Below are 12874 nucleotides of genomic sequence, written 5' to 3'. Positions count from 1 at the left end.
ATGTGGTAATATTCAATTTAAGCAGGTTTTTCTAGTTGTTCATATTTTCCAATTACGTATATTTTAAATCGGAATGCATCATGTAATACGAATATATAGGTAAATGTCCATTTCGAAACAGTTGCATGCACGTGATCTCTACCTGAAAGTGAGCAGTTACCAAGAGAACAAGGGTATATACTGAAATAAAAGATAACTCTGTGACACTACATAGAGATACCACGAATTGTAATGTAAACGAGAGTGTGTAGTTTGTTCATCACATGACACCAAAATTTGCTCAATTATTTCGTAAAAGAGACGGAATCTTACCCTGCCGTGGCTGAACCACCGGTGGCCTCGCCATACATATGATGCGGAACAGCCCAAAAAATAAACGAAGAGAGAAACAACATCCTACACCACACTTTTCTGTGTTGCTACCACAATTAAACAGACCCAATAACATGTAAAAAACGTCTCTTGTTCCTCCTGTTCAGGCTAAAAACAGACATGTAAAGCAGTGGTCCTGCTTCTCCCCCAATTTTGTCTGTGGAAGACAATGCAAAAAGGAAAACCCACTCCACTTACCCGGATCTCTCCCTTCCCTTCTCTTTTCTTTCTTTTTCGTTTTCCCTGTCTGTCTCGAGTCCCTTTTCCCTCCCCGCAATGGCACGTGCAATTTGTTCATTGTGCTTACATTATTCGCGTTGCCCTCCCACCCCCCGTACGTAGTTACTGTCTCGCCTGGCTCAGCTGAACCCCCGGTCACCCCCGGTCACCCCCCCTTGCAATGTCACATGTGATTCCAGCTTATAAGGTTCACATTCTAAACTTGATCTCAGCTCTTCGTGAGTCACGGCAAACCCTTGGAACCTAGTATATAAGAAAAGAGTATTCGCATCTGGACACTGGTGAATTATATTGTGATGCACTTTCCTGGCAAAAGTGAGATAAAATAAACTTTATCTATCTATCTATCTATCTATTAACTCATTAGATTTCTGATTTTATTCTATTCATAGTTTAAAGAATCTAAGTTAAGGGAAAATACCACACACACACACACACAAATACACATCCTTTGACGTAAATGGATAGCTTTGTCTCGTCGATATTATAATACCTGTACAGCATATCCAGCGTTAACGTCCGTTTACCTCTTTGTTTATTTTATTTATCTATCTATTCCTTAATTCATTGTACTCTATTTCATATTTTGCATTATTCTATTTCATTCAATCCATTCCCTGTCGTAGTGGTAACAGAAACAAACAAGAATTATTATCACCATGAAAATCACCGACAAGCTCAACCAAAACCATCCAACGTACTCCTTCGAGTATTTCGTACCAAAGACCACCCAAGGTGTCCACAACCTGTATGACCGTATGGATCGCATGTATCAAGCAGCCCAGCCGGCCTTCATCGATGTCACGTGGAACGCAGGAGGCAGCAACTCCACAAACAGAAACAAGAATGCAGCAGACGGCGGCACGACGACCAACGAGATCGTGTTTCACGGCGCAGAGTGTGCTGGGTCTGGAGACTTGCATGCACCTGACATGCACTAATATGTCGCTAGCGGCAATCGACGCTGCTCTAGAACAAGCACATGCCTCAGGGTGCCATAACATCCTTGCCCTAAGGGGCGATCCGCCAAGAGGCCAGCCAAGCACTGCTAGCAGCAGCGAGAGTGGCAGCAGTGGCGGCGGTAACGGGAGCAGCGACGGGGACTGCAATTTCAAGTTTGCCGCCCAACTGGTCAGATACATTCGTTCCAAATACGGTAACCACTTCGCAATCGGCGTGGCAGGGTATCCAGAAGGGGACGGAGAACAAGCAGATCAGCGGCTGCTACTGCAGCATTTGAAAGAAAAAGTCGAATGTGGCGCAGATTTCATCATCACACAGATGTTTTACGACGTGGACAACTTTCTGCGCTGGGTGCACGGTCTGCGTGAGGTCGGTGTTACGGTTCCTATAATCCCGGGGATCATGCCGATCTCCACGTACGCGGCGTTTTTGAGACGCTGTTCCTGGTGCGGCGTGCGCGTGCCAGACAATTTTTTACAAAGACTAGCGCCCGTCAGCGACGATGACGAGCTGGTAAGAGAAATAGGTACGCAGCTAGTAGTGGACATGTGCCGCCGACTGCTGGAGAGCGGTGTTGTGTCGCATCTGCATCTTTACACGATGAATCTGGAGAGACCTCCGCTGGTCATCCTGGAACGGTTGGGTCTGTTGCCAGAGGCCTCCGCTGAGCAGTCCATTGATACTTTTACGAACGAGCCGCCGGCTGTCGTTCCTTGGCGCAGATCTCTGAATCCGCAGCGCAGAAACGAGGAAGTGCGTCCCATCTTTTGGAAGAGCCGCCCTTACAGCTACGTAGCGCGCACATCGCAATGGGCGGCTGACGAATTTCCGAACGGTCGTTTCGGTGACTCAAGCTCACCGGCGTTCGGTGACCTGGATCTGTGTGGATCTACGTTATTGCGTCAGAGTGCGCAGCGTTCGTTAGAACTGTGGGCAATGCCGTCGAGCATTCGCGATGTCGCAATGTTGGTAGTCGCGTACTTGCAAGGAGAACTGAGGTGTCTTCCATGGAGTGACACGCCAGTGAGCAGTGAAGTTGACGTCATCCGCCGCCAACTGATTGCATTGAACGAACAGCAACTGATCGTTACCATCAACTCGCAACCGCAGGTCAACGGTCTGCGTTCCAACGTCAAAGGGTTTGGATGGGGTCCGTCTGATGGGTACGTCTACCAGAAGCAATATTTGGAGTTTCTGTTGCCACGCGCAAGATTCGAGAGGTTACAGCAAGAGTTGTCCAAGACCAATGAGACCACTTCGAGTTTGACGTACTTGGCAGCAGACTCCCATGGTGGCTGGTGGTCGAATCAGCCTGACGGTGCGAAAGCCACTGCGGTCACATGGGGTGTGTTCCCGGGACGTGAAGTGTTGCAGCCGACCATTGTTGAGAAAATCTCATTTTTAGCATGGAGAGATGAGTTCTATAGAATCTTACAAGATTGGCGTGATATATTTGTGCATGCTAGTCCTGATGGCGACCAGTGCGATAACGGCAGTGCGCAAAGAGAGAATCCTAGTGCAAAATTGATGCAATTGATGATTGATGACTATGTTTTGGTAAATCTTATTGATAATGACTTTGTGTCAGTTGATGATAAGATTTTTGAACTTTTGATGAAAATTTGAATTGCTTTGCATTGCATTGCTTTCCTTTCCTTTCCTTTCCTTTCCTTTTTGTGTGCGTGCGTTGTGGTGTCTGTTTTATATCCTATTAAGAACACAAAAACGACACAAAAATGAAAAAGAGAAGTTAAATTGGCGATATAAAAAGGGGATGGTTATCATTTTATTTTACCGTTTCTCTCTTTCTTTGTCGCCCTTAATTACGTTTTTGATTCTGCTTCTGTGTTCTGTTTTTGTATTTCTCACGATTGCTGTTTTTCCTCCCGTTCTCCTTTGATCTCGTCTGGTTTCTGCGCCAGGGGGCTAAAGACCAAGACTCTAATGGAGAGAACAAAAGTGAAAAGGGCAATCAAGCAGAGACTTCTCCGCGAAGATCATCAGGATGCACCAGAAACAGCTGCACCGCACCGGCTGCTCTCTCTCTCTCTCTATTGCTCATTCACACTTAGTAATATATAACATAAACAACAGCAAAAGAAATGAATGCGGAAAGAAAGTTTGCTCTGTTTTTTATAGCTTAGTTCTCTCTAGTCTAGTCTAATTTAGTTTACTGTGCTTTTACTTTTACGTTACTTTAGTTTTTGGGGTGAACTCTACATTTTGTTTGAGTTGGATTGAAAATTTTTTATAACATAATATTAACCCATAGTGTAATGTTATGGAAATGTATGTGTTTTCTATATTTTCTGGTCGATTCTTCACAGCTTAGCATGGCAAGAATAGAATAGATTTTTTTTTTCAACTAGCCTATCCCATCCTAACCTGTCCCGACTTCCTCTATCCCTTTCTCCTAGCCCACCTTTATTTTCGACGGGGATTCGATTCCTAATCCTTTAACAGATTTTATATATACCTCTTTTCCCTTCCCCTCTATTCTCCCTCCCTCCCCCCCCCCTGATCCCCGGCCTACGTCGATATCTTCCGGTCCATACATGTTCTTATATGCTTCAAGTATATAAAGATTTTAGCATTTAATAGTGTGCGCTTGGTTATCACACTACTATACCTTACCTTACCTTACCTTATGTAACTATATAAAATTGCTTCGCATTGCATATTATTCATTATCTGATGCTTGCTTTCGATCCCCATAGTAGTTCCTCCGCTAGGGTTTAACGAACAGCAACCACTTTCATCAGATAATCTAATTCACAAATCTAAATATATACTTTATCCATATATATATTTATATTTATATATATATATTGAAGTATAGAACAAAACAGTTTATTATACAGTTATAGTCAAGGTCCTGGATTGCAGAAATTCAAATGGTCGATGTTTGGACTCTAAATCATGAATGATGTCAGAAATCAGCACTGGTGATACCTTAGCAAGCATTTCAGAAAAAATAGACGAAGACGCTTCTCACTCACATATCCATCCTCATGTTTTAAGCTTATCTCATCAAAAACCTGTCGCTTCCATAGTAGGAAAAATAACTAATCTCTTCGAAGTAGGTCCGAGCACTAATGGTTTCGGTTCTATTAGCACCAGCTCAAGCTCAATTTCAAATTCGAACTCAAACTCAAACATAAGCTCGATTTCGATTTCAAACTCAAACTCAAATTCAAGCTCAAAGAATAACATTACTTGTGAAAAGAAAAAGAAAAATACAGGGTCTCTCCACGGTTCTACAGGTAAAGTAGCAACAGATAAAGCTAAAAAAACTCCAACTTATAATTGGAATTCACTTCCGAAGTTTGGTGGTCCCATCGTGCCGCAACAGCATTCCATATCTTCAATAAAATTGCCTGTGTCCGGTGCAATTAAAAGGGTATATTATGATCCTCACTATAATAAGAATTTTAACATGATGAACATCTTCCTGTCATTTAATATTGACACTGAGAAGTGCGATTCTCTAGTCCATGCCCGGAAAAGACTGCAATCTTTCGTACATTTCCTAACCCAATATTTGAAAACAAGGCAATACATTTTCCAATGTTACCCATTCAATATGAGAACTACTCCCGTAGGGAAAATTGCCTCTGTTCAAACGAATAAATACGAATCGTTTGTCGCAGGCCATGACTACAGTGATGCAGAATTCTTATTGGAACTGTGGCAATATAAAGCACAGATTGCAATGTTACAAGCAAATTCTCTGTTCTTTTCCCATGATGTCGTGGAATACCTGTTTCAAAAAAAATTAGTAGTCTCTAACAAGAAAAATGATGGCTCAACTGACGATGAGGTAGCTTATACTCTCCCTACAAGCGATAACATTGAAGTAGTCATTCTTCGAAATTTGATGTCGCAGCCAATCTCATGGCAACTTGCCTACGATGAACAGACTTTAAATATTTGTGACTACTCTCTTGATTTCTCGCCTTGGACTGCCAAGGATTCAGAAGTATTGCAATTTTTATCAAATCTTGATAAACCAATATCCGATACAGTAAGAGTGGTCACTGACTATTCACAATTGAAAAACTACTCTCTCCAAGAAATTAAAGATTCTTCACTAGATTGCATGGGTAGAAAGCTAAATAATGACAATCATGAAGAAGTAAAATTCGGTGACACTTTATTAGGGGATAAGAATTATGAAGATATGATAAAAGAAAATTCAACTACAGCAGCATCAACCGATTCGGAAACTAATTCGACTCAATCATCGCATTCTCATTCTAATTCATCGCATTCCCATAATTCTTCTTATACTCATACTAATTCTCATGCTCACTCCAACTCTCATAATAATATTTTGAAGCATCACCGTCATATACTACCATTTTCAGAAAATAAAAAAACATCAACAGATAAACCAAAGAGGAAAAACCTAAATTATGAAATCCAAAACAAATGGCTGGAAGATTATTTTACCAAAGTTTTAAAGAATTATAGAAAAATAGATTTGCCTACCCAGTACATTATACCAAATGAAATTAAGACAACCGTGTTGGAAATCGCAGAAAAGAATAGAGCAAGCTTGAAAAACTCTCTGTCATTTGCCAAAAAATACACAAAATTGATACTTCCTTTCCCTGATAATTCTATTCCAGTGGTATATTGTCCACATTTCTGGTCGGAACTGTCAGTTGATAAGTGGCACTTTTTGTTAAATGAAATTATAAGATGCACAGAACCTGGCGGTTACGTGTTTGGGAATGTCTCCGATTTGAAGTTGACAAATATTAATTCAGACTCATCTTCGAAGAACTATTCAACCACATTCGCCTCTACCATTGAAAGAGATAGATTCCTTGAAAATCTGTCATTAGAGGCAATTAACAACAAATTAACAGTTTATCCAACCAGACATTTGGAAAAATCATTTGAAGATGCAGGGTTTGTGAACATTAAATGCACAGTGCTTTACAATAAGACAGGAGATTTTACATCACCTGTCGGTTGTATCAGCGAATTATTAACTATGTTAGAATTTGATTATATGATCAGAAGCTTCTTTAATATTCCTCCTCAATCTCAATCTTCCTGTAACAATGCGGCTGTCTTTGAAAAATACGTTAAAGACCATATGTATAATGTCGAACCTGGCATTGGTGGTTTAAGATCATTGTTCATAGTGGCCCAAAAACCTTTGAATTAGGGTTAACTTTGATGTTCGTTACTAGACATTATATAATTTTTACATATCTATAATAATTAATGCATAATAAATTCATATATAGTCTTATTTCATTGTTCGTTCTAGTTCATCTGCCAATTTGGTGTCTTCATTCTTGATGATATCAATCAGCACGTCGGTTTCATTTGATTTATAAAATTTTGCTTCAACTTCACTAGCTAAGGAATATTCAGTTTGTTGCAAAGAATTCACAGTATCTTCATTAACTAGTACATAAGAAATTTCAGATCCAGGGCATTCATAATTGACATTCAATAATAATCTTTCCATAATACCTCTCAGACCTCTTGCTCCTGTACCTTCTTTTAATGAGATTTCTGCAACTTTTTTCAAAGCTTTTTCGGTAACTAACAGCTTTACTCCAAACTGCTTGAAGATATATTCATACTGATACAATAATGCATTCTTTGGTTCCCTTAAAATATTGTATAGATCTTCTTCTTTTAATGGTTGTAATGCTGTAATGATCGGAACTCTACCGACCAATTCAGGAATAATACCAAATCTAACTAAATCAGCGGGAGTGGTCAAATTCAATGCAGGAACTTTTTTCCCTTCACTAATTTCAACTTCTTCGATTCCTTTATATTCAGTTTCCCGCTCTTTATTCTCTATTTCTTCTTGTTCTTTAGGTTGATCTTTTTCATGTACTTTAGTTAGCTCTTTCATATTTTTGATTCTGTTAGCAACATGTTTATCTAGACCAACGAAGGCACCCATGATCATGAATAAAATATTAGAAGTGTCTATTACAAAGGTTTCGTCTTTTTTCATTGCAGTCTTGTTACTTTTATCATCCTTATCAACTTTTACTGGTCGTTTCACGGAAATTTCCACTTTATGTCCCTCAATTAATTTCAACAAGGATTGTTGAACACCTTCTCCAGATACGTCCTTTGACATAATGTTGTTAGTCGATTTAGCTAATTTATCGATTTCGTCTAATACAATAATCCCCTTTTCAGCTTTGGCAACATCGAAATCAGCATTTATTAATAATCTTTCAACACATTTTTCGACGTCATCACCAATATAACCAGCTTGAGTCAACTGGGTACAATCTGAAATTGCGATAGGAACCTCTAGCACCCTCGCTAAGGTAGTCGCAAGCAGAGTTTTACCTGAACCTGTTGGTCCAACTACCAACACATTACTTTTGCTCAGTTCTAAATCCTCGTCCTCTTTAAACGACTCTAATTGTCTACGCAGATTCTTCAACCCTGCCATAGCTTCGCTATTCAATTGGCTACCAGATATATTACTACCATTGCCAATCTCACTGTCTTTTTCCTTCAATTGCTCTTCCAAAGTTTGACGCTGTTTCAATAGATCAAGCTTTCTTTGTCTATCATGAATCCTTAGATAATGGTTATAAACAGCAACACTAAGAACCTTCTTACTATTTTCTTGACCAATAATATATTCATCTAGAAATAACTTTAAATCCCTAGGTATTGGTAACTTGGGCAGTCTATTTTTTGATAATTTCATGGATGCATTGGTCGCATAATATCTAATAATTGTAATACCTCTCATTTTTTTTGGGGCTGGCTCTCTTTCTCTCTGGCACACCTCAAACAATTAAAGCTAGACAACTAAAACTGTACAATACAATACATTGACTCAATCGTAATCATAAAGATCATAAACCACATTCACCATCATCATCTAGTCTAGTCTAGTCTACTTTTATACTTTTTAATCTATTCAATCCTCTAAGGCATCGAATTTCGAAATTTTGATCTAAAGTGAAAAAAAAAAAGTTTCAATAGCTCGATGAGCTAAAAAGCACTTCACGATTTTTAAAAAATGCCATTGGATTGAGCACATTAAAATGATGAACTTGTGTTGAAAATTAGGGCATGATGAATAGTTCACAATTCAGTGATAGTCAAACGACGTCTTTACATCGAATCCCAACTTTTTATTGTTGTTATTTATTACAATCAATTAATAAGAAACAGTCCTTTTATATTGGTTCGACACCTAATCCAGTTCGAAGATTGAGACAACATAATGGTAATCTGAGCAATGGTGGTGCTTATAGAACTAAACGAGAAGGTACTAGACCTTGGGAGATGGTCCTAGTTGTATATGGGTTTACAAGTAAAATTGCAGCTTTACAGTTTGAGCATGCTTGGCAACACGGCTATAAAACCCATTACATACCAATGGATGATAGGATAATGAAGAATGCTAATAGTGGTAGGACTGTTCATCATAAGTTGGGTCTAGTGAGACAGTTGTTGGCAAATGTTTATTTTAGGCATATGAATTTAAAAGTCCATTTCTTTAGCATGCCAATATTAGACGTTTGGAATTTAAATAAATTTAATATTAAAATGGGTTCTAATGAGATTAGTGTAGATGTGTCGCAGGTTTCTCAGGAAACAAAGACTAATTTAGAACAGGCTAGTGATGATGATGATGATAATGGTGCTTGTAGTAGAGATGAACGAAATCTTCAATTAGTGACCGAGTTGTATGATAATACCGTCACTAAGGAAAATGAAATTAAGGAGATTATTAAAGACATACTAGTTTTAGGTGAAAGGAATTGTAATTTATGTGGTCAATGTTATGATTATACCTCGGAAGATGATACTATGAAAATGCATATTTTTATATGTCCAAACTCAACATGTCATTATGAAGCGCATTTAAACTGTTTGTATGAAAAATTTATTGAAGAAGAATCAGGAATTGACTCAAAAAATATTCTTTTACCCAACTTCTGTATGTGTCCTGGTTGTCTAGACGAAATGAGCTGGTCTGATTTTGTTAAAATTTCAACTATGATTAAAAATTCATTTAGCAACTGAAATCTGTTGCGATCCTTATTACAGCCTGCTGCCTAATGGGATAGCTTATTGGCCCATGTGTAAAAATAAATAGCTAATAGTAGTGTATCATCGGTATTTATATTGTCTTATTATGCATAAAAATAATCTTACGAACTTAGAACCATTGCGATCAGTTACATCAAGTTGACGACGACTGGAATATATATGTATCTTTAAGGATAATGCATTACTGTGTATATAAAATGATATCAATTTTTAACATCAAGACAGTGTATTAATTATTTATGCAATGTGTAACTCAGGAACTTGGTTTAGGTTTAGTATACTGCACCTTCCGTTACAAAAAGCCTTGCTTCGTTCTTTCTGCACCAATTGGCTATATTCTTGGCACTTTTAAATATAACATCTTTATCCACAATCCCATTGTTACAAATCAGGTATAGTTCAAACGTTGGTGTCACCCATGCTAAACCCATAATATTAGGAGACTCTTCTTTTAAAAATGAGTTTTGCATATCTTCTGAAATATCAGGTTCCTGATGTGATTCTGGGCTAATACTCCATTGCATAAAATTGAGAATACTCTTGCTCAGTGGACCTCCAGTACTACCATTCATAATACTGTTATATAATTGTTGGTAATATGTTTTTAATTTCAATTCATAAGACGCATAACTTATTTCAAAATTTGGCATTTGATTTATAAACATGTTATGGTCTACCTCTGGTGTAATATACTGGACATGCTTCTTTGACTTATAGATGAAATGATGTACAAATGGTGCTGGTACATCACTCATTTTGAAACCATTATAAGTTGTTATCTTGTCCAACAAACCACTTTCTGTAAGTTCATTTATAAACGATTCAGCTAGAACTTTTAAAGGATGAAACATATCTTTTTGTGCAGATATTAAGACAAGAGCTGGGCAATTCTTGTCGTTATTACTATTCTTAATGTTAGAAGCAGAGGATGTGCCTCTACTAGAAGGCTTATTATTTTTGCTACTGAGGAAATTAATATAAGCATAAAGAAACCCGTTTGCATTGAATTTTGGGAAACAAATTGGAACCCATAACTCTTGATTATTATCCTGATTGTTAAACCTGTTGAAAATTAGGCATAAAAGCAAGTGTAGATCAGTAGTATGTAAAGTGTGACCCTTTGGTCTTAAAACACTTACTAATTTATTTTCAGGGTATACTAATAATCCATATAATAATGTACCTCTTGGTAGATCTGAATCCATTAATAAATTCTTAATCATTAATTCATGAGTTTTTTTCCTAATTGATGAATGCTTTAAAGTCAAGCATTGTAATGAACCTAAATATAAATCTGGATAAAATTTATTCGATATCATATAACAAATTTGATCTAAGTTCTCAAAATCTGAAACCTCTAAAAAATTTCTTAAATCAAAATTGTCCCTTTTATCAAATAATCTCAATATTTGTCTTTCAGAGATTGATGAAATTAAATATGAATATAAAAAATCTAATTGATCAATTAACTCAGTAGTAGTTTCACCTAATCTTGAATAAGCCAATAAGATAATTGGTGACCTATTCAAAAAGACAAAATTTGAATTTAAAAACTTAATAGTTTTCAATTCTTTTGAAGCATTAATTCTAAAGAAATGGATAATCGTATTAATCAAACCCATAATTGATACTAACTGTTCATCTTTCCCAAAAGTTGAATAGATTGGTTTGCCAGCAGAGGTTAAAAACAGAAAATTCTTATCATAATTTGAAATATCATCGTTATTTGATGATGAATTACTTGTAGTCAAAAATTCATCAGAGAATGGTTTAAATACATTTGGTATTTCATTGCTTACAAATGAACGTTTCCAACTATTAATATTATTTGACGTTGTAATGGAAGCCAATTCATTATAAAAATTATTATCTCTTGTGAGTATCGATGGTACACTTGAGCTTATAGTTTCAATATCATTGTAAACATGAGCACTATTAGATTGTGAAAGTGATTGCGATGGCTGTTGCAGTCTTGATTGGAATAGCGTTTGATCTAAATTTATTGAAGTTGTAGGATGTGATGAAGATGAAATCGAGAGTGTTAAAGTATCATTATTCTCATTTAAATTTGGTAACCTTTCAATCGAACTTTTAACTTTAATAGGTCTATCGATATAGGATTCATCAAATTCCATTATTTCTGGTATCTTTAAAGTAGAGGTGGCCTTTTTCAGAAGGCTTTCTTTGGTTCAACGTTGAAGTCTTGTTTAAATATAAGGTAAATATCGAATTTCATAAAGGGTACGGCCTTTATAAATTGTTGTTACAAGAAGCTGATGGTGATGAGGAAGATGAATTAGATGATGATGATGATGTTGTTGTTGAAGTTGCTCTAATTGTGAGGATGGAGTCAGGACATTTATAATATTTTTATTTCCATTAGAAGTTGCTGGTTATTTAAAGTATATATAGGGTACAAATACGATTATTTAAATTAGCAGATGCAATAAAGGGGCAGCAGAGCGGAACTAGTTTACTAGTATAAGCTTCCTCTTCTTGGGTACAACGACATCACAGAGTTAGTACGTTGTAATTCATTTTGTAAGTTCATTAGATGTATTGATATTGGATTGTATGGATCTTCATCTTCATCTTCATCTTCAGATAATATTGTTTCTGAATGATGGTAAATATGCAAGATGCTATTGTGATCAGATTCATTATCCATGTATGCTACATTATAGTACTGTCTGTAGACTCTTCTTGCTCTGTCTCTCCTTTCCATGAGATCTGTCATTAATTCCATTAGATTTCCTTGAGAATATGTGTCGTAAGTATATAATTTATCGTTAATCTGATGCAGGTCATTTGTAACTTGAACAAGGTAGTTGTAAGTGTTTAGAGATCCTAATAAACTTGAAATATCACTAGGATAACATTGATCTCTTAATTCTTCAGTAGTGTAGATAACTACTGAGCTTTCCATTGTGCTGGTTTAAAAATTGAAATAAAATATAGTCGTTATTGCTGTTGTTGTGTGTATCAAGATATTTAAAAACCTGAAACCAATACCAACTTATTTAAATAATATCAAAACTGACAAACTGACAAACTAACAAATCTTAATATATATATACGAAGTCGAAGTACGAAGTACGAAGTAGTCGAATATGGTTGCAATGTAGAATTTTGCATCACCTGAATGCAACAAAAGAATTAAGCATTATCCCAAGGAGTAACATGAAGCTGGTGACCGCTACTTCCTACCTCCCATATCTGCCACAAGGGACAA

The 12874-nt window shown here is 36.9% G+C and overlaps 6 protein-coding genes across 6 annotated transcripts; 3 read left to right on the top strand and 3 right to left on the bottom strand.

Annotated features, from left to right (window-relative positions):
• Positions 1 to 1362: 1362 nt before the first annotated feature.
• Positions 1363 to 3201, top strand: MET13 (methylenetetrahydrofolate reductase (NAD(P)H) MET13; the record flags this gene model as incomplete). The annotated part of the gene is made up of 1 exon (XM_001642271.1): positions 1363 to 3201. One exon carries the CDS (start codon positions 1363 to 1365, stop codon positions 3199 to 3201), a length of 1839 nt encoding a protein of 612 aa, XP_001642321.1.
• Positions 3202 to 4498: 1297 nt separating this feature from the next.
• Kpol_223p5 (uncharacterized protein) lies at positions 4499 to 6754 on the top strand (the record flags this gene model as incomplete). Its single annotated transcript, XM_001642270.1, has 1 exon — positions 4499 to 6754. One exon carries the CDS (start codon positions 4499 to 4501, stop codon positions 6752 to 6754), a length of 2256 nt encoding a protein of 751 aa, XP_001642320.1.
• Positions 6755 to 6838: 84 nt separating this feature from the next.
• MCX1 (Mcx1p) lies at positions 6839 to 8329 on the bottom strand (the record flags this gene model as incomplete). The annotated part of the gene is made up of 1 exon (XM_001642269.1): positions 6839 to 8329. The coding sequence occupies one exon, from the start codon at positions 8327 to 8329 to the stop codon at positions 6839 to 6841; it is 1491 nt and encodes a 496-aa protein (XP_001642319.1).
• A 326-nt stretch (positions 8330 to 8655) lies between these two features.
• Positions 8656 to 9615, top strand: SLX1 (endonuclease; the record flags this gene model as incomplete). Its single annotated transcript, XM_001642268.1, has 1 exon — positions 8656 to 9615. The coding sequence occupies one exon, from the start codon at positions 8656 to 8658 to the stop codon at positions 9613 to 9615; it is 960 nt and encodes a 319-aa protein (XP_001642318.1).
• A 299-nt stretch (positions 9616 to 9914) lies between these two features.
• MON1 (guanine nucleotide exchange factor MON1) lies at positions 9915 to 11777 on the bottom strand (the record flags this gene model as incomplete). Its single annotated transcript, XM_001642267.1, has 1 exon — positions 9915 to 11777. One exon carries the CDS (start codon positions 11775 to 11777, stop codon positions 9915 to 9917), a length of 1863 nt encoding a protein of 620 aa, XP_001642317.1.
• Positions 11778 to 12118: 341 nt separating this feature from the next.
• GPG1 (Gpg1p) lies at positions 12119 to 12568 on the bottom strand (the record flags this gene model as incomplete). The annotated part of the gene is made up of 1 exon (XM_001642266.1): positions 12119 to 12568. One exon carries the CDS (start codon positions 12566 to 12568, stop codon positions 12119 to 12121), a length of 450 nt encoding a protein of 149 aa, XP_001642316.1.
• Between the last annotated feature and the right edge of the window lie 306 nt (positions 12569 to 12874).

Source organism: Vanderwaltozyma polyspora, genomic scaffold, assembly GCF_000150035.1.
Source record: "Vanderwaltozyma polyspora DSM 70294 KpolScaffold223 genomic scaffold, whole genome shotgun sequence".
In the NCBI taxonomy this organism is placed as follows: Eukaryota; Fungi; Ascomycota; class Saccharomycetes; order Saccharomycetales; family Saccharomycetaceae; genus Vanderwaltozyma; species Vanderwaltozyma polyspora.
Note: the sequence above shows the minus strand (reverse complement) of the source record. Positions and strands in the feature narration are given on the sequence as shown.